General features: G+C 39.1%; 3 protein-coding genes across 8 annotated transcripts; 1 reads left to right on the top strand and 2 right to left on the bottom strand.

Moving 5' to 3' along the window:
* The first annotated feature begins 3,108 nt into the window (after positions 1-3,108).
* On the top strand, positions 3,109-22,073 carry LOC127783910 (uncharacterized protein At4g33100). 5 transcript variants are annotated; one of them, XR_008019390.1, is made up of 3 exons: positions 3,109-3,409; positions 4,773-5,774; positions 21,992-22,073. XR_008019390.1 is itself a non-coding variant. In XM_052311062.1 (2 exons), exons 1-2 carry the CDS (start codon positions 3,200-3,202, stop codon positions 4,887-4,889), a joined length of 327 nt encoding a protein of 108 aa, XP_052167022.1. In that variant the 5' UTR covers positions 3,109-3,199; the 3' UTR covers positions 4,890-5,988. The 5 variants fall into 5 exon arrangements, 1 of the variants encoding a protein (XP_052167022.1); XR_008019387.1 differs by lacking the exon at positions 21,992-22,073 and adding an exon at positions 10,730-10,868; XR_008019389.1 differs by lacking the exon at positions 21,992-22,073 and adding an exon at positions 7,351-7,454.
* Positions 7,740-12,869, bottom strand: LOC127783908 (isochorismate synthase 1, chloroplastic-like). 2 transcript variants are annotated; one of them, XM_052311059.1, is made up of 15 exons: positions 12,678-12,869; positions 12,105-12,583; positions 11,059-11,176; positions 10,844-10,960; positions 10,619-10,765; positions 10,443-10,517; positions 10,310-10,378; positions 9,983-10,101; positions 9,804-9,861; positions 9,552-9,662; positions 9,309-9,393; positions 9,075-9,172; positions 8,855-8,947; positions 8,682-8,766; positions 7,741-8,344 (listed from the first exon to the last, which is right to left on the bottom strand). In XM_052311059.1, the coding sequence occupies exons 1-14, from the start codon at positions 12,771-12,773 to the stop codon at positions 8,692-8,694; spliced, it is 1,740 nt and encodes a 579-aa protein (XP_052167019.1). In that variant the 5' UTR covers positions 12,774-12,869; the 3' UTR covers positions 7,741-8,344; positions 8,682-8,691. The 2 variants fall into 2 exon arrangements, with proteins under 2 accessions (XP_052167018.1, XP_052167019.1); XM_052311058.1 differs by having other exon boundaries at positions 7,740-8,344; positions 10,619-10,960.
* LOC127783909 (mitochondrial outer membrane protein porin 1) lies at positions 14,322-17,814 on the bottom strand. Its single transcript, XM_052311061.1, has 6 exons — positions 17,619-17,814; positions 17,427-17,494; positions 16,258-16,368; positions 15,828-15,914; positions 15,532-15,740; positions 14,322-14,835 (listed from the first exon to the last, which is right to left on the bottom strand). Exons 1-6 carry the CDS (start codon positions 17,662-17,664, stop codon positions 14,532-14,534), a joined length of 825 nt encoding a protein of 274 aa, XP_052167021.1. The 5' UTR covers positions 17,665-17,814; the 3' UTR covers positions 14,322-14,531.
* Positions 22,074-23,940: the final 1,867 nt, after the last annotated feature.

Below are 23,940 nucleotides of genomic sequence, written 5' to 3'. Positions count from 1 at the left end.
GTTTTAGATCATGAATGAGTTTTGGTAAGATGATGTTCTAATTTGATGGAGTAGGTTGTGCTCTGGTTTTTTCTGCAGTGTAATTATCATGCTTAGTGCAGTCTAAATATGTGAGATCAATGTGCCAGTCCCAAGAAATGAGGAATTATCACACATGCAGTGAGGATCATTCAACTAGTGAGGTATATGAGAAATTTTAGTCTGCAAACCAGTAACAGTTTTTTGCAGTTAATTAGAGATGCAGTTCTTTTAGTTGGATGCTGTCAGCTCTGTTAACCTAGAGGTAGATCTCAGTACTGGTTGAGCTGCTAGCATCAAGTTTTTTGTTTTTTCTGGAGGTATTTTTTAGTCTGATCCATTCTTGTAGTCTCTGTCAGGGAACTGTAGAATTAGTGGTCAATTTAGCATGCATGTTGGGACTAAATAAATGGTAACAATCATATTTTTGATAGGAACTCATACTTACTACAAAATAAAGTCTTTCATGCTCTATACTTATACATTAGTCCAAACTTTAGTTTCATGTCATGTATCACCAGCAGAAAATGAGCAAGGTGGCATTGTGCATTCAAAAAACACAAGCTTTGGCAGCAACCTATATACAAAGACACGCACACACAGATGTTTCAATCTCCTCTCTCTCACTCACTGCACAATACACTGGCCAAACAAAGTGACCTAGTAGTACTGATTAATTAAAACAACAACAACTACTACTACTTTTTTTCCTTATCATGTCCATAATGATAATTCATAATTGTGCTCTTGCATTCTTCCTCTTGCCAGGATTCAATTTGAATTGCATGCTCAACTTACTTTCAAATATGGACTTGAAATAGAGTATTGTTGGAAAACTATCAATACAAAAACATGGACTTCAAATGTGTTTGATTTAAAAATAATGGTGTGTATCTGCATGTAGGGTGTTTGATCTAAAAAGAAAGTGCTTATACCAAGAGTTTGTTTACGCTGATGTAGCTGACAATTGCAATATGTTGGTTGATGTGCATGCATTTTTTTCCTAAGCTAGTATCAATGGCCGTCCTTCAAATTTGATTGCTGAAGTATCACTATTTTATATTTATTACTTAAATTTCAGATTATCTTTTTCATCCTGGCAGATTTATTAGAATATATGAAGATTTGTTGAAGAGATGATGAAGAAGATAGAAGAGATAAAGATTTAAATGGACCCATGTCTCATTCTTGATCAAGACATTTGTGGATATAAATATGATGTACAGTTCTATATTTGTGGATGCAAGGATGATTCCAAAGATTTTAAATTTTGTATGATATGGATGATTCTAAAGCTTAACTTATGCCATGTCACGAAGTTGGTTTCCACATAAACTCACCTATATTTCTTTGTATTTCTCTGAATTTCTAATACTTGTTGATTTTTTATGTTTATATTTTTTTTTCTGAATTTTTGTAGCTTGTTTCCTATTTATATGGATTTTCTATATTCTTTCTATTTTTCCTGAAATTTCTATAATATATCTAGAGACATGTTTTGTTGTTCAAACACTGTTTAGCAGTTTGCCTGTCTAAATCCCCCTTCCCCCATCAACCCCCTCACCCTACTCCCAAATGGTATCAGGGAAAATACCCCTAACAGGAGTGATTCCCCTGGAGGTGGAAGGGGATCGGTTGGTGTAGGGGAAAATCTCTGTACGGGACTTTTTCCCGGGGTTTCCTCCCCCTGCTTCCAAAGGAGCCCCTAGGGATAAAGCTAGCTCCCACTGGAGCTAGTGTTTGAGGGGAATTAACTATTTGCCACTTATCCAAATGGTATTTTTAGATTTGCCTTTTTTTTTCCCTTTTAAGGTGATGGCTTCTTAACAGTTTTACCACTTTTGTTTACGTGGCGTGCCAACGTGGCTTGCAACATTAAAAAGCAGAGCGGGACCCACAAATCAGCCTCTCCCCTAGCTTTATCTTCCTCCTCCAGCTTGCCAACGGGGAGGAGCTCGCTCCCAATCCGGCATCCCTCCCTGCCTCCCTCCAAGCCCAGCGCCGGCGAGCTCCCTACCTCCCTCCAAGCCTGGTGCCAGCAAGCTCCCTACCTCCCTCCAAGCCTGGTGCCAGCAAGCTCCCTTCCTCCCTCCAAGCCTGGCTCCGGCGCGTCGGACCAGTTGAGCAAGTCTACGAAGATCGGGACCGCGTCGGGTTCGCGGCTCATCGCGCGGCGGCCCTCGGGGCATGCTGCCATAAGGTTGCAGATCGCGGCGAGCACGTGGTCCACCGCCATAGGCGATGGAGAGGTTCGACGACGATAAGCGACGGTGCTGGCCTGATGGATAGCAGGTGTGACGCGCCCGCTGGCGCGATGGAGAGGTTCAGGAGCGCGCACAGCGGCGCAGGGCGTCGTGCCGCGCTTGCTCCGTCGGCACGGCCTCGCCCACCGGAGCTACACACGGGTGGCCCTCCCCTTAGCGGCATATCTCCTCGGTGGCGGGCGTGTGGAGGCGGGCGGCCGTCCTCTCAGCGGTGGTGCCGGAGCTCGGGGACACCGGGCATGGAGCGGGCTTGTCCCCATTGGCAAGCTAGAGGATGAGTGAGGAGGAAGATGAAGTGAAGGGGAGAGACTGGCTTGTGGGTCCCAATCTGCTTTTTAGGTTACAAGTCACGTTGGCACGCCACGTAGGTAAAAATGGCAAATTGGTAAGAAGCCATCATCTTATAAGGGCAAGAAAATAAGAGCAAATTTAAGAGGGGTATTTGGATAAATGGCAAATGCAATAGTGACAAATAGTTAAATTCCCAAGAGTTTGAAGCTAGAATTTGAGTTCGAGCCCTTCCAAACATGCTACTCCTTCCATCCCAAAATAAGTGCAGTTTTAGCACTGTTCATGTTCAACATTTGACCGTTCGTCTTATTTGAAAAACAATTATGATTAGTATTTTTATTATTGTTAGATGATAATACATGAATAGTATTTTATATGACTAATATTTTTAATTTTTTATAAATTTTTTAAATAAGACGGATGGTCAAAACGCTGTACACGAATATCTATAGCTGCACTTATTTTGGGACGGGAGGTAGTAGTAGCTATCTGAACGAGACTACGTCGAGACAGAGACAAAACGATTACGTAAAGCTTGATTTCCGCCTTCAGGGGTTTCTGAACGAGAGAGAGACAGACGGCGGCGGGCGGCGGCGGCGGCGGCGAGGAAGCCGAAGCCTGAGAGGATGGTGTTTGGCCGGAGCAAGTCGTCCTCGTCGACGGCGTCTCCTCCCCCTGCTGCGGCGGCTTCCTCGGCGGCCGCGGCGGCGTGCTCGGAGCTGCGTGCGGCGTACCACGAGTGCTTCAACCGCTGGTACGCGGAGAAGTTCGCCAAGGGGCAATGGCACAAGGACGACTGCGTCGGCGAGTGGCACAAGTACCGCGCCTGCCTCGAGGTCACTCCCTTCTCGCCGCCTCCGAATTCGATCACAGCATCACTGATTTATTACCGATCCCCTCAATTTGTTGCAAAGACGACTGCCCTAGGGATTGCTCTTGTGTTTTCGCAGTTTAGGATGGGGTTTCATTTAAGTAGGTTTTTAGTTTATATGGCAAGAAATCGAGTTGTTTTCTAGTGTGTTGGTTGCTAGATCAAGTTGATAAAAAGTGGCTTATGTAATGGTGATGGCTAAAGCCTAAAGGGGATTCTTCTTTGAAGAATCATCTGATTTGGAGCTCCTAGTTAGACCTCTGTCTGTTTGTTGGTCATGATTCAGGCTAGGCGGCGCATGCGCTGCGCTGGCCTGTTGAATTCCTCCGTTACAAATGTGTGAGATTAGTGCTGCTTGATTCGCTGGTGCTGATTGTTCATTTTTTTCGCACTTGAAGTATGGAAACACACACGGATCTTTAGGGATTTAGTCCAAATCGACTATGCAACTGTTTGGGTGAGAAGTGGGGCTCTTTGACATTCAGACATTCAGAGTGGAGTTGTACTATATGGCAGCATAGTGGCTGCAATAGAGTTTTGAGGGAATCGCCTTTCCGTCACTTAACAGCCCTTTTGTAGATTGTCTATACTGTCTCTTTGTTATTTGATCTCATAAATCTTGATGAAATTCATCAGGTCAATCTTTGGGCTGGCCTGTCTTAAGAAAAAAATTTTGTGCTGCTGTGTGCAATTAGAAATTCAGAAACCTTTCTGAAACTAGCAATACAGGCATTTATCTTCCATTCTTGAACAGAAGTTACACAACGGTGTAGTTGTCCTTGCATTTGGTTTATTGGTTTATGAAAAACAGTTGGGGAAGAATATTCTGGTATTGTTGTATTGCTAACTGGCATCTGAATGCTTTCCAAACCATTTTCCTACATGGTGAATTCGCACCATTGTATCAGCTTCTAGCCAATTGTAGTTAGTGTATTGCTGACTGAGAATTTGCACTAGGGCTAGCCCAGTGTGTTGGAGGTTGGCAACCCAGCCTGAAGATAGCCCATTTGTAGCAAAATTCAATGTTCTTGATGACTTTTGTTTCTTATAGTACTAAGTTATCAGAATAACGTGAATATTCATGTTTTGGGGATTGAGCGCATCAATTTTCTGAAATCTGACAAAAGAGTGATCATGTTGTGGTATTCATCATAACATATTTGTCTGAGTATTTCCCAGGATTTCTTCAATTTAACATAAATCATGCCTCCCATCACCATTGTTTCACTAGTGACAGGTCTCTGGGTAAATTATGTTCCTCCTATGAATATGATGCTTGTTTTTCGCTAAACGAATCTATGGATGTTCCATGTTTTTATTACTTGCAGGAACATCTGGAAGACAAGAATCTCAGGCAAATCCTATTGGAATCAGAAACATCTGCCTACTATGCCCAGTTTGATGCTGATTCTTCTTCTCGAAAAGGTGGCACCTCGACGAAGTGACAACCTAGGGCTAACCACATATGATCAAGTTTCGCTTGACTCAACCTGGATTAGGAGACCCTCATAGATGAACGAAAAAGGTGTTTGTATTTTACATATTAGATGCATGTTCATGCTGTTGCATCGCGCTGCAGTTCAGCAGCTGAGATGTAAGCTTTTCCAAGATCATATTGAACTCAAACCTACAACTTTGATGTACCCTGAAATTTGCAGCAGTTTCTCTTCCTGAATCTGGGAGAACAGCTTCAAGTATATGTAAACTTAAAAAATATTCTCCAACCCACCAATTTTGTGCTGCATCGATGCAAATTTTCAATACCTCCTATATGCCATCTTCCAAAGTACTTTGAGCATAGTTCTGGTAGCGTGACAGTGACTTGCAGTCTTGGAGGCTCTTGTGTTGTCCGAATCAGATGCCTTGACTTTGTTGTCTATTATGATGGATTCATTCAACAAAGCTTATTGTTTGTCACATAGGCCTGATCCTCTCTGATGTGGTGGCAAACAAGCAGTGAAAGCTACCAGTCTACCACTCACTCAGGGAAGCTTCGTAGCAAAGCAAAGCATCAGCCTTCACCTTGTCCAGAGCCCAGAGAAAAGGGATCCCCTTCAAGCTGCTGTTCTTCATGGCCAAGAAAGGCAAGAACAACTCTACCAGAAGAGCCTCTGCTTCTTCTTCTTTTTCCTCTGCCGCAGCCGATGGCGATGGATCGCCATGGCTGCGGCTGACGGCCTTCGCCGTGCTCACCCTCCACTCGGCTTTCTCTGCATATCTGGCTAGAGATGACGCGAGGCTGGTCGCCCTCGTCGTCGTCGGCTACCTCCTGATGCTGGTGCTGCTGTTCTATGGCCTGGCCGTGCCTGTCCAACAGAAGAGAGACTAAGGTGAGGCTTCAGCAATCAGTCCTCAAGCATGAACCTGCCTTGTTTTTTTTTTTCCTTTTTGCTGGTTTGGTTTTCTTGCATGGTTGATCTTGGTATTGAACTATGGATGTTATGTACAACCTTGTACATGCTGATCAAATGTGTATCTGTATGTTTAATTACTGATGTTATCCAAGAATCACATGCATAATATAAGCAATTCGAAAGAGCTACACACTATGGAGTTCAGTATACACTTGCACAACTGCACTGAGCTGTTAGAGTTATTGTACATATACTGATCTAGATCAATGATTTTATTTGAATACTTGTACTTTTTGTAACTTTGATCAGGATTGTCTGCTCGAGTTTGTACTTTAGCGGTTGCATATATAAGAGAGGCGTGTGATTGATCAGAAATGTCTAGTTTTGTATACAAATACAAGCACTTGAACAAGAAAGTCCTTTGAAGTTCACGGCAGAAAAAAAAAAAAAAATCTTCACATCGAACAAAAACTCCCTGTAAACAGTGTAGAAGACAATAGCCTGAAAGTCGGGGATATGCTTCTGACCATCATCACACCGGCAGTGAAAAATATCAGAAATTTTGTGTTGTTGATTTTCTTATTATATGACAATGAAGTTTTTTTTTTTGAACGAACCATTCAGATGCTACATTGATTATTATTTTTAAAATATTCCCAGCATATCCTTAAAAAAATATGAAAATTCAATTGAACAAAACAATGATTTTTTTTTAAAAAAAACATATTTGTATGCAGAGTAGGTTACTGTAAGACGGATAAGGAACAACTGGCTAAACAATCTCTGAAATCTGAATATGTGATAGACTTGTTAGTTCCAATTCAAATCACCGTCCCCATGTTTTAAGCCTCTTGCAAGCAAATATGTAGTTCTTCATACTGTAAAACTTTGCGATCGAACTAATAATAGTTGGAAATGGGATGCGTTAGGATTTTAAACCAAAATACAGTATATCGCAGCAAATCATCATAAGTTAAATCAGAACACCCTCCTTGGTTCAATAGAACTGCATTAGACATGTTTTCCTTTCCCACAAAAATGTTCTGTGAAGCAAGCACTATGAACAAAAACAAACTAGTCTGTCAGGAAGGATCAGGATCATGCTGAAAAAGACCAAAAGTAGTTATTTCCGGTGAAACAGTTGCTTCGGCTATTCAGAACATTTGCATAAGATGAACATTAGCGATGTAAGATACAAGGCATCTCTCAACTTATAAAAATGATATACCAAAGGTTTTAAGACAGTAATAATACCCAATTTTAACTATTATAGCGAGTTGACTGTAGTCAACCCAGCCGAGTCAACGTAGAATCACGTAGGATCCACACTTTGGCAGCCAACCTTTCCCCTTCCGATTTTACCCTCCTCCATCTCTCTAGGCCGGGAGGCAGGCGGCAGGCCTAATTTAGATGGGCGTAATTTGGGCCGCTACCATTGGTAGAGTCCAAAATATAGGTGGGCCGGATTTAGTAGTCGTGAAGTAAATCTTAGCGGGCCTACATGGACTGGGCTTGGCTAGCTGTCTGTCTGATGGATTAGACATTTTGCCAGGTGGGTGCTGACGTGTTCACCTTTTTCTCAACCACACGATCTCAAATTCTCAATCGAACGGCGGACACGAAACCAACGATCCAGTTTACCCTCGCAGTTCGCCCCGCCGTCGACGCCGCCGCCGGCCGCCGGGGCTTCCGCCGGCGTTGACGCGTGGAAGCTGCGGACCTGCTCCTCCGCCCCCATCCGATCGCCCTGGAGCGACCGCCACCTCCAGAGTCCAGAAGCTCCGCTGCGCCGCCCGAGCTCGATCGCCATTCGCGCAGCGTCGCAGCTCGAGTTGCCCGCCGCCGTCGCCTCCGCTTCGTCGGCGGCGAGGGGCGACGAGCTACCGGATGAATTACCAGAATCAGCAGCCAATCGAGCTCGCCCCGTCGCCCGCCCACACATCCACACCAGAATCTGCAGCCATGTACCTGCAATCCTGCATTATATTTTTGTATGGTTTTCTCGCACGATTTGATCTTTGGTATATGTGTAGTAATTCATCCGTTTCATAATGCAAAACTTTCTAACATTGGCCACATTTATATAAATGTTAATGAATCTATAAATATATATATCTGTAGATTATGTATATAGTTTCATTAACATTTATATGGATATGGATAATGCTAGAAAGTCTTACATTATGAAACGGATGGAGTTACAATCAGTTTGTATGCTTGTGAAATGGTGTGTTTATATATTTATTTATTTTAAGAATCAAATGTATAAGCGATTCGAAAGAAGCTAACAAACTATGAGGTTCAATATACACTTGCACAACTGCACTAACTGAATAGTTACAATTTATTGTACATATAGCCTTTGTACTCTTCGCAACTTTTCTCTTCGTCACCTTCTTGGATTTATGCTTCAGCGGCTGCGTATGTAGGAGGTGTTTGATTGATCGGAAACATAATTGGTATGCAAGCACTTGAACAAGACAATCCTTTGAAGTTCATGGCAGGGAAAAAAAAAGCAATCTTCTTCACAACAAAACAAAAACTCCCTGTAAAAAATTGTGCACAAGACGTCAGGACCTTCAGAGGAAAGGATAGACTTTTGAAAATCGTCATACTTGTAGTAACTAGTAAGTACAAAAATAATCCTTGTTCTGAATACCAAAATATCAGAAATTTTATGTTCTTTGAGATGATTTTTTTCTGAACTAACCGTCCAGATGCTGCATTGATTAATAACCTTAAAACTTCTGCGTTTGAAAAAATATGAAAATTTTCAACTGAATAAACCATGGGATATAAACAAGTATTTGTTTGTGAAGTAGATTACTGTCAAATGGATAAGAAAGAACTAGAAAAGTAATCTATGAATATGTGATGACTTACTAGTTACAATTCAAATCACTGTTCCCATATTTTCAGCCTCTTGCAAGCAAATATGTTGTTCTTGATACTGCAATAACTTTGCAAACTGAAAATAATTGGAAATGGGATGCATTAGCATTTTAAACAAAAAAAGAAATATAGCAGTAATCCATCATGAGTTAAACCAATAATACCTGAGATGCTTTGAGGTCAAGCTCATCCCATTCAAAGGATGGATTTGTACCTTCAACAATTCCGGCACCAGCATAAACTAAAGTGCTATGACCCTAGAACAAACAACAGCTTGGTAACTAATTGTCCCTTAGGATATGGTAACAACATGGACATATTTGACAAAAAACATCACATATCCCAATTATATGATCAATCGTACTGACTTCATTTTTTTCTTACTTTTCCTAGTAGTGCTGATCTAATCCCAACAGCAAACTCACTTTCAGCTCCTCCAAACCAACCAACAGGTCCAGCATACATTCCACGGTCAAAAATTTCTGATGGACATAACAATAGAACATTCACTGATCACCATAAATAAACCTTGCTTTCATCAAAAAATCTTTTATCGTCAATTTTATTTGTAATTATGAAAACAACAATATAGCTGCAATAGATTATAGAGGCACATACCATAATCTTGTATGAATTGGCGTGCCTCTTCAGTGGGCAGACCACAAACGGCTGGGCTCGGATGAAGAGTATTTAGGATGTCAAACTGCAATGGCCAGGCCAACACAAAGAATCAGATCGGGTGTGGTCATTTTTTGACAATATGGTAAATTAAAATCCAAAATTCTTCTTGCAAGTAAACCCCAAAAAAAATCTGAAAATTCCAATATAAAAGACTGAAGAAAGCCCTGAATCATAGACTACCTCATCGTCTTCATTCCTCATTCTCGCAGCTAACTGAGCTGACAGGTGTTGTACTCTTGGAAGTTTCCGAAGGGCCTTGCTGGGATGGACAACCACATCATCACAGATCATCTGTAAAATATAATAAATTCCTTGGTTGAATAAAACTGCACTAGCCATGTTTTCCCCAAATAATATTCTTGCAACTAGGAACAAAACAAACTATGTCAAGTATCATACTAAAAAAATCAGTCAGTGTAAAACTCAACTTGCCTCCAGCTTCTTCTCTATGCTGTCCCGTACTATAGTAAATTCATTATCCTCTTTGCTACTGCAAGAAAATTTTATATAAGGACCTCCTTTTATTTTCTTCACACACGGTGTTGATATCGCCTTAAATCATCTGGAGATAGGTTCATTATATTTTTATGAATCGAAGAAGGGAAAGGTACCTTAGTAGCAAATCTTGACCAATTTGAAAGTCATCGGCCCTTGTTTTCCCCCTTGCTCGTGTACCAGCTAAAGCCTCGCTGGAAATGTTTAAGTATTTCCGATGAAATAATTGCTCTGGCTATTCAGAATATTTGCATAAAATGAACATTAGTTAGAACTTAGGTCACTGTTATTTAACATGAGAAAGCCAAAATAAGAAAAAACAACCAAGTTCGTGTAAATATAGTAAGAGATATTCTAATAAATCATTTGGAGTAAAATCGATACAAGAGATCACACAGAAGATGTGATGAAGGAATTTGTTTTTCAGAATAGAATTGACATACACTATTTCCAACAAATGCAGGAGCATCAGGTGGCTGTATGCAGAACTGATAAGCATTTTGGCCCTCAACCTGTATATTCAGAGTGTCAGAAAGATCTAATTGTTTTAACAGCAATACAAGAGATGCAATATACCTTTAAACATGCCAACAGTTCAACAGGGTCAATGCAAGTATCAGTAATATATCTGCTACACCTTGCCAGTACGACCTGCAGAAAATATCGATGCAAGCTTATTTCAAAATAATGATCACAACATAACTTGTCTAGATTTTTTCTTTAGCAAACAGTAAATGAGATGAATAATTGACCTTTACTAATTCTCTTTGCTTCCCTTTAATCATCTGGAGAGCTTTGGTAACGGCAAGATCCCAGGATGCCTTTGTGGGTACATGATTAAGTTTTACTATGGTTGTTTGCAGGGTAGAATTGTTCACTTTAATTGGACTGGATGATATCTGCAGAAAGCACAACAAGGTTACTATCTTCCACAGTTCCACATGACTGACAGAATTGGAAGAAAGAGAAATGCATACCTTCTGCAAAGTTGATTGGAGCTCCTTCACAGCATTTTGCCATGTCCAAGAAAGTGAATCATCCCATGCAATCGTCGTTGCGAGAACCGAGCTCTCTTCAAGCTCATTGTACTCAACCTACACCAAGTATCAGAAACACTTCAAAGGAGTCAGTATCACATTCCATTTATTACAATAACTGGGGTGATCCTGGTAATTAAATAGTAAGGACTTACTTGAGGAACAATGAAGTAAAATGATCCAAATTCCTCCCATTCAACTGAATAATCGCTTGTCGCATCGAAGCGGATAGCACCATAAGCACGAATCAGTGGGCAATCCCTTGGAAGAAATCTATATGGACATAAATCAGCGGTCAGCACCAGCATGAACCTCATTGGAATAAAAAATAAATAAAAGCAATCATGAAGCAACAATCAAGAAATTCGAAGATAATAAAGGATCATGGGAAGACCATGCGAAGTGTTCACTGACACAGTATGGGCCAAGACCAGCATGAAGCTCATTGAAATAAATAAATAAATAAATTTATAAAAACAATCAAGGAATTCAAAGATAATTCAAGATCATATGAAGAATTTACTAACACAGTGCAAGATCATGTGTTTTTTTTCTGTTGAATACACGCAAAAGTTTTGTGCTTCGTGATAAAGGGGGACCAGAGAAAAGGGTCTTAAACCAATACACAAAGCACTTCCAAGTGAGCTTTTATCCCTTCTATTTCTTTTTCTGGAAGAAAACGCCGTAAATTTCTTATTAATCCAACTGAAATTTAACAAAAATTTACTAGCAACTAGCTGTTCATTTACTTCTTAAATTTTCTACGCATGGTCAGTTTCTACTATTGTAATCTCTCTATTTTTTTTCTAAAAGTTAATAACATCATATACTCCCCATCCTAAAATATAAGTATTTTTTAACAGTGTAAGTTAAACATTTTTAACTTTGACTATCAATAGGAAAAAGATAAAAAGAAATAGGTTCAAAATCAATAAATAGAGTATGGTCAAACATATGTTCAAAATCAATATTATGGGCTGTTCAGATTGATACAATTTTCAATCATACTATTTTTTTTTTGACAAATTTACTAAAAAAATATCTACATTTAGTTTGTTGCCAAAATTTCATAAATATAAAAGAAATCCTATCTAAATTTTGTTAATATTGTCAACTTGCTAAAATTTTGACATTATCAAAATTTGATAAGGTTTATCATCACGTATTAAAAAATGGAGTAGTAGATGGCACCATCGATTACCTCTTGATGGCGCGCCAGTCGCGGAGGGAGAACGGCTCGGTCCCACGGAAGAACACGGCGGACCCGACGCCGGCGACGCTCACCGGCCGCTGCCGCTGCTCCCCTCCTCCGACGCCGCCGCCTGAACCGTTGCCGTTGCCGATGGCGAGGGCCGGCCACTCGGGCAAGGGAGCGGCGGCACGCGCGGAGAAGAAGCAGCGCGCGCGCAGGTGGTCGCCCTGCGCGTGCAGCCACTCCACGGCGTCCCCTCGCTGCCGGACGGGCACCTCGATGCGGATGATGCCGGAGGGCGACGCCGGCGGCGGGTCGGCCTCCAGCGCCGCCACCGCCGCCCTGAGCTGCCCCACGGCGTCCCCCGCCGCCCCCGCCGCCGGCAACGCCCGCGTCTCCCGCACCGCCACCACCCCCGCCCCCGCCACCGCCGCGCCGCACCCGTTCATCGACAGCGAGCACGACGGCCGCTGCACCCATCTCCCCACCTATACCAAGCAAAAGCCAAGAAATGCGTCACCGATCAGCTCTCGGAGGAAGCAGAAGCAAAAAGAAACCGTGGGAGAGAGAGAGAGTACGTACGAGTCTCGCCGACGGGAGCGGGCGGCAGCCGGAGGAACGCAGAGACGGCGACGGCGACGACGGCGACAGCGTCCGCGGTGGCGGCGGCGGCGCCATTGGCTTGGTTGTGAGCTCGCTGTGGTCGTGAGGAGGAAGAAGAGGGTGAGTGAGAGTGAGGTGAGGGGTGCCCCACGCGCGCGCGGAGGAGTTCGCGTCGCGAGGGAAAGCGCGAAGAGATAAGAGGAGATTCTCTCTATTTCTCAGGGGGATAAGTGGCACAACCGTAATTTTCCACGCTCCTAGCTGCCACGTGGCAGCTTCCTACAGGTCAGCACTTTGGTCATTTACCTTTCACCCTAGAGCATGTACAATAGCAAAATATAAGCTAGCTATAAACATATTTTAAAGAGATAAAGAAAGAGAGAGAAGAGCAGTGGGCTACAGATCTGCAGCACGGACTCTAAGATGTACTGTGTGTATGATAGGTAGGACCAGGTATTTATAGTATAGTAAGCAACTATTGTATGAATTAGCTATTACATTGGCTATAGATGATTTGGAGCTAGTAGTTGGCTATACTATTAAACTTGCTCTTATGACCTATTTGGGGAAGCTTCTAGCTGTTGCAGCTTTTTCTAGAATTAAAAACTACTCCAAACAGTCTAACTTTTGGTCTAGATTCTAAGAAGCTGTAGTTGTAGAATCTATAAAATGAAGTAGAAGCCAGAAATTGGAAACTTAACTTTTTCAGATTCTGATTCTCGAAAATTGGTTACCAATCAGTTGTTTCTCAGAATCTTAAGCTCTCTCAAACAGGCCCTTAGGCCATCCCTAACCCTCCATGTTTTCTAATATCCATAGCATTAAATACATTGTAATATAAACAAGAATCTAACGTAGAGAGAGAGAGAGAGTTAATAATGAGAGGTAAAAAAAATGAAGAACCATTTCTTCTGCAAAAACTATCTCTACACAAGAACCAATAATGAAAAAAAATATCTCTATACAAGAACCAAAAATAAAAATAAGAAGATAGGTGGATCAAAAGAGAGAATAGAAATAATTGGATGAGAATTTAATTTGAAGACACGCTGTCTTCCCCAACCCTTTATTATCAGTAATATGTTTCCTCCTTTGGAAGAAGATATTAGATTATTAATGTTGAATAATTTTGTTTTCTGTTGTCTCGTCTCTATTATATAGGAGTATATCTGAAGTCCGCATGGTACACGAAATCAATCAATCAAACTTATCTGAAACTTTTTTTTTCTTTTCCGATAGATTTTAAACAAATTTACATGCCTACGATCGCTTTTATTTTCCGAAGGATATTATAAACAATTCACGCGACTATTCTTTTTCTTTTCCGACAGATTTTAAACAAATTCACATGCCTGCGTCGCTTTTATTTTCAAAAGGATATGATAAACAATTCACGTGCCTACGTGGTGCAGCCACAGAATGATTTTCAACGTGTAAGAGTACGTGTAATTGTACAGGTATTTAGACGGACTGAATATGTTAATAGTACACATTTGCTCAGCATTTATAGACACCTTGACAAGCATATAAACAGTTAGTTTAATTGGAGCACCATAACCACAAGCACAGTGTGGACAATGACAGTGTGAAAATAGTAACAAAAAATTGTCACCTAGAAGCAAGTTCATAATTTTGCCGAGCTTGAATTATTGGGGTGCAAAGGTTGCTCATTGAACAAGTGCTAACACCGATAACAGAAAAAAAAATCCTCAAATTAAACATGGCAGTTCTTGGAATCTATAGACTGCAACAACCAAAAGATGCGCACGCGCCAAGATGTTTTTCAACTCATCTCAATTTCACCTTTGAAATGTAAGTACACCCTGAGAAAAATCAAGGCTTGAGGGCCACCGCAATGCCGACCTTTGAGCTCTTGTCAATGGCCTTGGTGTCAACTTCTGCTGAGATGGTCCACACAGACTTCGGCCTCCACTCGTGCTGGAGCAGCGCGCTGGCCTTGCCGGAATTGTTGAAGCGGGCCTTCACGACGGTAAGCGGGTCAAGAGTGTGCTGGGTACCGAAGGTGAGGGAGTTCTCGTTGCTCGAGAAGCTGTGTGTCAGCTCAGCTCCAACAGCCGTGGCCGAATGGTTCACAATGTGGTAATAAGATGCAGTGAGACTGTCTCCCTTGTTGTTCCTGCAAGACAGTTTCAAATTAATTATGGATTTTGGATTTTTGGTAAACAATACAATCAACTAGTAAGTCCTACATATGGGATCAGTTATATCTATCTAAAGATGAGGATAATAGAGATTGATGTTTAGCTAATATGAGATGCAAGCCAAGATACTTATTTCTAGATTCAACATATTTGTTTGATTTTAATAAAAGAATATAACACCAAACGTCAGTTTTCAATGTTAATAAGTGGTGTATTGTCCAAAGTATCTTGATCGTATATGGTCAACTAAAATAGTAGCGGCTTTTGAATGGTGATCACAAACATGGCTTGTAAACATTATCCTGCTCTCTGTAGTTAACGAGAACAAGGAAACATGTCAACTACAATAAGATATTAGCACTGATAAGTTTACTCTATTTTATCTCATGTTTCCTACCATTATTGAAAGAGGTAGATCATGAAACCTGATAAAGATATATATATATATATATATATATATATATATATATATATATATATATATATTACAGTTAGTTAAAACTCTATGTGGGCTACACGTTGTTCAGATGACTAGAACAGACACATTGCTTCTAGCGAGACAGATGGAATGGTGAATAGGATTTACAAATGTGGATTTCACAACAACTTAAAGAGTTATGAAGTTAGAAGATGATGAAGGCAACGATTCACTGTAAGCCCAAGACACTTACAGGTTCAATGATGCGATAAGATCATCATTACTGAAGCTCAATCCAGCATTATATTTGGTCAAATTCCCCGTGGCGGTATCAAGTGAGACATCAGCACCAACAGCAAGAGCCTTGGTTCCAAAAACACTGGAGAGATTGACTACAGGACTGGCAGTCAAACCAATACTTGCACTAACACCAGCATAATCATGCGAGTATTGAAGCTCAAACTGAAACCAGAAAGGGGGAGAGTGAGGACAACCAACCGAGAAGGTTTCATTTAAAATAAGCAGTAATGTGGCGCATGAGCAAATTACCTTTCCAGATCTTTGATCTGGAACAGCAAAGCTCAAGATGGACTTCAATCCTGGTGTTAGCTCATCGACGGTTACAGTAGTAACAACCTGGCCAAAGATTGAAGCAGTCAATACAAAAAAGGAAGAGCATGGCATACAGCTAATCACAGAACATATTGCTCAATGCAATCAATACTAGTAGCATATTCGGTACGAATTCGTCAGATGGCAACATAAAATCATTTCATATAGAACAAGGATTCAAACCATTGCAATGTAGCAGGCAACCACAAAATCTAAATAAGTTGTGTGCAAGTTTATTTGGGTGTGTCTGTGTATTTCATATAGAAAAAGGATTTCAGACCATTGCAATGTAGAAGGCAATCACAAAATGTAAATAAGTTGTGTGCAAGTTTATCTGAGTGTATGTGTGCATGAGAGAGAGTCATACATTTGAGTCTGAGTTTGCTTTCACATCTACAGTGATGTTCTTGTTCTTTATCTGTGATTGGATCTCACCAAAAATCAGATCAGCCTTCTTTGTACTGGTAGCAGTGATAGCCTGCATGAAGGAATAACAAGTCAAAGCGCAAAACAAATAACATCATAGTTGCCACAACAGGCATGATTGTATCAAAATTTACAATCATACAGGAAAAGCAACACTAAGATAACCCTCAAATATACACCCCAACCAGTCACCACCTTTACAAGCTATCATAATGAACATGTAATTGATTAGTACAGCCTTTAGTAGTTTAGGTTATTCCAACAATACAATACAGTTTTGTGTTTATTAGGAACAAAATTCACTTTTATCCATGCTTCTCTTAGCAGGAGCACACTTCAACTATTCCACTTACAAGCAGTTGCATGAAGGGATTTCTCCCATAACTTTTAGTTTTCTTTAAAAACCTTAAGTATACCCTTAGAATAAGGGCAAAGTATAATTGCATAATGTACCAAACAAGAGTCCTCCCTGCTTCAGTAATAGACTTATTTGCTTAAATAAACAAGATTAATTAAACTAATGTTCTGCAACCAACAAGCTCATGTTCCACCTCTTTCAAAACAATCAAACCACCAATCAGTTGCCAAGCATGCTGTTGTTTCAACCCAACCCCCTACCTATCATTATCAATGACAACAAAAACCATGTTCCACCTCTTTCAAAACAATCAAACCACCAATCAGTTGCCAAGTATGCTGTTGTTTTAACCCAACTCCCTACCTATCATTATCAATAACAAAAAAGACCTACCTAGGATATAGATTACTCCTAATCATTTTACTACTATCCAAGAGATAATCTCTCGAACAATCTTTTAGCTTACAAATCCCGCGTCTCACTAAGCAACAGGTGCATTGCTAATCCTCCTAAACAAGCGAAACAAACCAAGGCACAAGCGAGACCTGGCAAATCTCCTGGCATTCATATACCTCCTACAATGCACTAACTACGGGCTATAAACAAACTAATCCATCGCAAAGATCACACATCACAAAATAACAACAGCAGGTAGGGGCAGTAAATCACACAAATAAATCAAGGCAAGCCTCTTCCTCGCAAGACTACATACAACAAGTCAACAAAAAAAAAAAAAGAACTCGAGCACTCACGACGCCATTGCTGGTGTAGGTGGTGAGGGTGAACTTGTGGTCGGTCTGGTAGTCCCTGTACAGCAGATCTGCAGCAAACACAAACAACTCATCATCATCAACAACAACAACAACAAACAAACAATAAGAAAAATCAAATCCAAGAACCACCAAAGCTCTAATCCCTCAAAGAGAAGGGGACGGGCCGCTCACCCCTGGCCTTCTTGCCGATCTCCGGGTACAGGCCTGGCCCCACCATCTCCCTCGTCGACGACGCGATGCGGCGGCGCGCGAGCTTGCGCAGGTGGGCGGAGGAAGAAGGCTGCGGCGGCGGCGGATAGGAGGAGGAGGAGGTGGAGGTTGCGGGAGAGGAGAGGAGAGGAGAAAATAAAGGCAGAGAAAAAAAACACGGCGAGGCGAGGCTGCGTGTGGGCCCTGATAAACCCTAGATTTATTTTGTTTCTGTTTTATCTCTTTTTCTTCGTTTTTATCTTTATTTATACTTTGCTTCTGTTATGTCAGTAGAGTTCAAATGACGTTGTTATCTCTAGGTGTCTCAAGTATCTAACCGTCCTTTGATATCATCTTGGTTTTGGATCTTTTTTTTTTGTTCAAAATTCAAATGGTTTATAAATTTGTGATGATATCAGGTGCAAAATGGGTTAGTATTGCAAATAAATGTAAATACTATTTGATTGAATCTAAATTTCACATTTTCATAATTCACAATTGAAAGTATATTTTATGCCTCTTATCATCTGCATGTTAACTTATCAGCCACAATATTTTGAAACTTAATTTTGATGTGTTTTCACCGCAATCTAATTTTCAGCATTGGCTTTTACACCCCAACATTATATATATATATATATATATATATATATATATATATATATATATATATATATATATAACTTATGGAGAAATTATGGAGGAGGTGATGGATTTAAGTGGGAATAGTACTAATATTCAATCCACTTTAGATTCTATGGTACCTTCTTCTAATAGTATTTCTCATGGAAAGAAAGGTAAAAAAAAATAATAATAATAATAATTATTAGTTTTAAATGAAAGGAATATTTTGGAATTGTGATGGGTTCAAGGACCCGAAAAAACATAAGTTTGTTTCTGATTTAACCAAAGAACATCAACTTGATTTTATTGTTTTATCTGAGACTGTTAAAAAAGAATTTTCTACAGCTGCTCTTAATAATCTTTGTGCTGGTAAAGATTTTTTGTGGCACTGTAAACCTCCTAGGGGCAGATCTGGTGGTCTTCTTTTGGGTATTAATTTACTAAATTTTGACGTTGGTTTGATCGATGAGGGGGAATTTTACATTAAGTTCCACTTACGAAATAAGGCTGATAATTTTAAATGGGCCTTAGTTTTGGTGTATGGACCTGCACAGAATGAGATTAAGGATCAATTCCTTGCAGAATTAGTTAACATGTGTAGTCATGAGACCTTACCAATTCTTATTGGTGGTGATTTTAATATTATTCGTAGTCCTAATGAAAAAAATAATAACAATTATGATGATAGATGGCCCTTTTTGTTTAATGCTATTATTGATGGGTTGTGCCTTAGGGAGATACAATTGTCTGGTAGGAATTTTACTTGGGCAAATAACCTGGAACACCCAACATATGAGTAACTGGATAGTGTTTTAGTGTCAACGGAATGGGAGCAAAAGTATCATTTATCCTTTGTCGTTGCTCTAAATAGAGATATTTCAGACCATACTCCTTTGCTTCTAAATACAAAATCTTCCTCTTTTAGTAACGCTCAACATAGTTTTAAGTTTGAACTTGGTTGGCTGTTACGTGATGGATTTGTTGATATGGTAAAGGACGTTTGGTCTGGGGTTGATGAAGGTAATACTCCTATGGAGCGATGGCAAGCAAAAATTCGCTGCTTAAGACAGCATCTTAGGGGTTGGGCTAAACATACTAGTGGCTTATACAAAAAAGAGAAAAAGCATATTTTAGATAAGTTGGATGCGCTGGATAAAAAGGTTGAGACTGTTGTTTTGTCTTAAGAGGAAGTTGATATTAGATGGTTTTTTAGGAATAGGTTATCTGCGATTCTAAGGGAAGAAGAAATTAAATGGTATCAGAGGGCTAAGACTAAGGATATTATGGAGGGTGACTCTAATACAAAATATTTCCATTTAGTGGCAAATGGAAAACATAAGAAAACTAGAATTTATCAATTACAGGAAGGTGATCAATTAATAAGAGGTGATGCTAATTTAAAGTCGCATATTACCACTTATTATAAAGGTCTTTTTGGACCTCCTGATGAGTCTGACCTTCAGTTCGATGAAAATTATATTGCTGACATTCCTCAAGTTTCACATTTGGAGAATGAAGCTTTAACTAAGGAATTTACTGAAAATGAGGTTAAGGATGCTATTTTCCAAATGGAACATAACAAAGCTCCGGGTCCAGATGGATTTCCTGCTGAGTTTTACCAAGTTTTCTGGAATGTCATTAAATTTGACCTCTTAGAACTATTTAAGGATTTTTCATTCTGGGAGTTTGCCTTTATATTCGCTTAACTTTGGTACTATTATTCTTTTGCTTAAGTGTGCTGAGGCTATGAAGATTCAACAGTATAGACCTATATGCCTACTTAATGTTAGCTTTAAGATTTTTACCAAAGTTGCTACAAATAGAATAATGGATGTTGCCCAAAAGGTAATTAGTCCTACTCAAACTGCGTTCATTCCTGGGAGGAATATTATGGAAGGGGTGGTTATTTTACATGAGACTTTACATGAATTACATCGCAAAGATAAAAGTGTGTAATTTCTAAGATTGATTTTGAGAAAGCTTATGACAAAGTTAGATGGCCTTTTTTACAACAAACTTTGAGAATGAAAGGCTTTTCTCCTAGATGGTGTGAGTGGATAGCATCTTTTGTTCAAGGCGGTCATGTTGGTATAAAAGTTAATGATTAAATTGGTAATTGTTTTCAAACTTTCAAAGGTCTTAGGGAAGGGGATCCTTTATCTCCTATTCTTTTTAATATAGTAGCTGACATGCTTACTCTATTGATTAAGAGGGCTAAAGAGGCCGGTCTCTTGAATGGGGTTATTCCTCATCTTGTTGATGATGGTTTGTCTATCTTGCAATACGCAGATGATACTATTATCTTTTTGGAGCATGACTTGCAACAGGCAAAGAATTTGAAACTGATTTTATCGGTCTTTGAAAATTTATCTGGCCTAAAAATTAATTTTCACAAGAGCGAATTATTTTGTTTTGGTCAGGCAAAGGAATGTTATGAGCAATATTCTGAGATTTTTGGTTGCAAGTTAAGGGCCTTTCCTTTTAAATACCTTAGAATTCCGATGCATTTTAGGAAGCTTTCTAATAAAGATTGGAAACTTATTGAAGAGAGAATTGAGAAAAAGCTTAGTAGTTGGAAAGGTAAGCATTTATCTGTTGGTGGTAGATTGGTGTTGATTAATTCTCTTCTTTCAAGTTTAGCAATGTTTATGATATCTTTTTTTTGAGGTGCCGAAAGGGGTCCTTCATAAAATTGATTATTATAGATCACGATTCTTTTGGCAAGGGGATGATCATAAGAAAAAGTACAAGCTCACTAGATGGAATGTTGTTTGTCAACCCAAGGACCGGGGGGGGGGGGGTCTTGGGATTCATAACCTGGAGATACAAAATAAATGTCTTTTAAGTAAATGGTTGTTTAAGCTAATTAATGAGGAAGGGGTTTGGCATGACTTATTGAAGAGGAAATATCTTTATAATAAGTTTATAACCTAGGTTGTAAAAAAAAGGTGATTCCCATTTTTGGTCTGGTCTTATGAATGTCAAAAGTACTTTCTTAAATATGGGTTTTTGGATTGTCAATAATGAGGAACAAATTAGATTTTGGGAGGATAAGTGGCCAGGTAACTTGGCTTTTAAGGACAAATATCCATCTTTGTACGCAATTGTTCGTAGGAAAACATCTTCTATTGCCACTGTAATGGGTTCTGTTCCGCTTAATGTTTCTTTTAGGAGAGCTTTAGTTGGTCAGAATCTTGCTTGTTGGCATGAGTTGTGTGTATCTTTAGTTCATATTCAGTTGAATGATTCGTCTGACAGTTTTAGATGGAATTTCCATCAGAATGGGTTGTTCTCGGTGAGGTCTATGTACCTAGCTTTAATTAATAATGGCTATATCGATAGGAATAAGTGTATTTGGAAGCTTAAGCTGCCACTTAAGATTAAAATCTTCATGTGGTACTTGCTTAAAGGGGTTGTGGTAACTAAGGATAATTTGGCAAGGCGTAACTGGAATGGTAGCTTGAGGTGTTCATTTTATTTGAAGAATGAGACTATTCAACATCTCTTTATTGATTGTCATTTTGCGAAGTTTCTGTGAAGAGCAGTTCAATTCTCTTTTGGCTTTAATCTTCCAGTTAGCATTTCTCATATTTTTGATGGGTGGCTTTTGGGAGTTGATAAGAAAATGAGTAAACTGATACTTGTTGGAGCCTCTACCATTTGTTGGGCAATATGGCTGAGTAGGAACGATATGTTTTTTGATAAATCACCGTCATTTTCCTAATATGCAGGTCATTTTCAGAGCAACTCATAGGCTTCGGTTTTGGACACAACTACAAAGGTGTGATGAAGATGAAGAGTATTTAAAAGTTGCATGTCGGAAGTTGGAGACTATGGTTATGCAACTTTTTGCTAATTATGGTTGGCGATTTACAAATAGACTTTAATAATTGTGATCTCCTTATGATAATTTGGATTCTTTATTTTTGTTATGGTGTGTTCTATTTAATTAGATCTACACTATGTTCTTAAACGTTTCTATGTAATAATTGGCTGTAACTCTATTTGAGTAAAGGCCAGGATATTATATTCTATTATCTTAAAAAAATATAAAAAACTTTTTTCAAAATTTTATTATAATCGTTCCGTTTATTTTGTCATGACTTATCAGTCATAACTCAAAAGGTCAAAGCCTATGTCAACTAACCTGGTTGCGCAGCTATAATTATGTGTTGCTTTTGTTGTGCCCCATAGCATTTTCATTTTTTCAGAGTAGCTGAATACACAGGCTGGAGATGTGGCTGTCTAGCCTGCTGAGACTTGAGAGCTAGAGCATCAAACGGGTTTATTCTTTTCCAAACCATGTGGTTGAATGTAAGGATTCTAAGGGATATATTCTCTATTCAACAAGATGTACATGATTGAGCGATGTATAATCAAATAGTCCTTTTGATATTGTGTCTAAACTTTTGATCAAAATCTTGTCTAGCTGGATTCATATGTTCTTAGGTTCCAAATCATGAATGCATTGAAATTGTATACAGTGCATATCGGTATAATGGAAAATATTGAAAATGCGACAAAGGTCCATGATATATACATATCTTGATCCAATGGTCCAATGGCCAATGGATAATAAATACATAATACCGTGTGTGGGTTTTTATTTCCATTGCAGCTTAAATGTAACTAAGGCTGTATTCTTTTCTTTAAAACCAGGAAATAGAGAAATAAAATAGTTCTTTTCTCCCTGTGCTGCTAGATTCTTATATTTTCGTGGAACCCACCGTATTGCCTGCTTATACATATATATATTGTGAGATTTTCAATAACAAATACTTACTTTTTCCCTAACTCCAAACTGTAACTTCTTTGTTTTCCGTTAACATGTTTTTTTCAAACTATTAAATGGTGTGTATGTGTGTTTTTTTTTGCAAAATCTTTTATATAGAAGTTTATTTTAAAAATCAAATAAACTTATATTTAAATTTTATAATAATTAATATTCAATTAATTATACTATAATGGCTTACTTCGTTTTAGCTGTCGTAAAAAAGCTAAACCAAATATATCCAAACTAGGCCTAACTCTTCATCAGCCAATGGGTGAATGTACTGTGAAAGTATAGCACGAATGTCATTTGAGGTTCCATTAGAAAAAAGTAGAAAAGCAAAATAAAAAGGGCAAGTTAGGGATGACTTAGGATAAAGAAAGAGTTGGATGTTGATTTACAAGCCATGGTACATTAGGCAATTAAAATTCGACTAAGGTGACATTCTTATAAAGTTGTCTCCATAGCAAACACGGTAATTTTAGTTAAAAAAAATGAACTTAGGTTGTGTTCGTTGCTCCATGTTGGAAACTTATCCTCCCACACGAAAAACGAGGTGACTTATTAGAGCATGATTAATTAAGTATAGTATAAGCTAAAAACATAAAAAAGAGATTAATATGATTTTTTTCAAGCAATTTTTCTATAATTTCTTTTCAAGTATTAGCATTTTTTCTATTTTTTTAAAAAAAGAACGCATCATTTAGTAGTTTAGGAAACGTGTGCGTGAAAAACGAAGGAGCTAAGGTTAGCAAAGAGGATAAACGAAAGACATGACATTGCTGATAAATCTATAAATATAATGCATTATGAAATAAACAAATAAAGTGAGACATAGAGAAAAAAAACCACCTCCAACATTTTTCAAATGAATCATGCTTAAAAGGCAAATTTTGCTACATGACACTC

The sequence above is a fragment of the Oryza glaberrima genome, chromosome 9, assembly GCF_000147395.1.
Source record: "Oryza glaberrima chromosome 9, OglaRS2, whole genome shotgun sequence".
Classification (NCBI taxonomy): domain Eukaryota; kingdom Viridiplantae; phylum Streptophyta; class Magnoliopsida; order Poales; family Poaceae; genus Oryza; species Oryza glaberrima.
This window is presented reverse-complemented; position numbering and strand designations above follow the sequence as displayed.

Excerpts from the sequence above, each read along its gene's own strand:
- LOC127783910 (XM_052311062.1), top strand. The coding sequence starts at position 3,200 with ATGGTGTTTGGCCGGAGCAAGTCGTCCTCGTCGACGGCGTCTCCTCCC. Across the intron at positions 3,410-4,772 it reads AGTACCGCGCCTGCCTCGAG|GAACATCTGGAAGACAAGAA; the intron begins GTCACTCCCTTC and ends TATTACTTGCAG.
- LOC127783908 (XM_052311058.1), bottom strand. The coding sequence starts at position 12,773 with ATGGCGCCGCCGCCGCCACCGCGGACGCTGTCGCCGTCGTCGCCGTCG. Across the intron at positions 10,518-10,618 it reads AGCAAAGAGAATTAGTAAAG|GTCGTACTGGCAAGGTGTAG; the intron begins GTCAATTATTCA and ends TATTTTCTGCAG. Across the intron at positions 9,394-9,551 it reads TGAGGAATGAAGACGATGAG|TTTGACATCCTAAATACTCT; the intron begins GTAGTCTATGAT and ends TGGCCATTGCAG.
- LOC127783909 (XM_052311061.1), bottom strand. The coding sequence starts at position 17,664 with ATGGTGGGGCCAGGCCTGTACCCGGAGATCGGCAAGAAGGCCAGGG. Across the intron at positions 17,495-17,618 it reads GATCGGCAAGAAGGCCAGGG|ATCTGCTGTACAGGGACTAC; the intron begins GTGAGCGGCCCG and ends TGTTTGCTGCAG. Across the intron at positions 15,915-16,257 it reads AAGCAAACTCAGACTCAAAT|GTTGTTACTACTGTAACCGT; the intron begins GTATGACTCTCT and ends ATCTTTGGCCAG.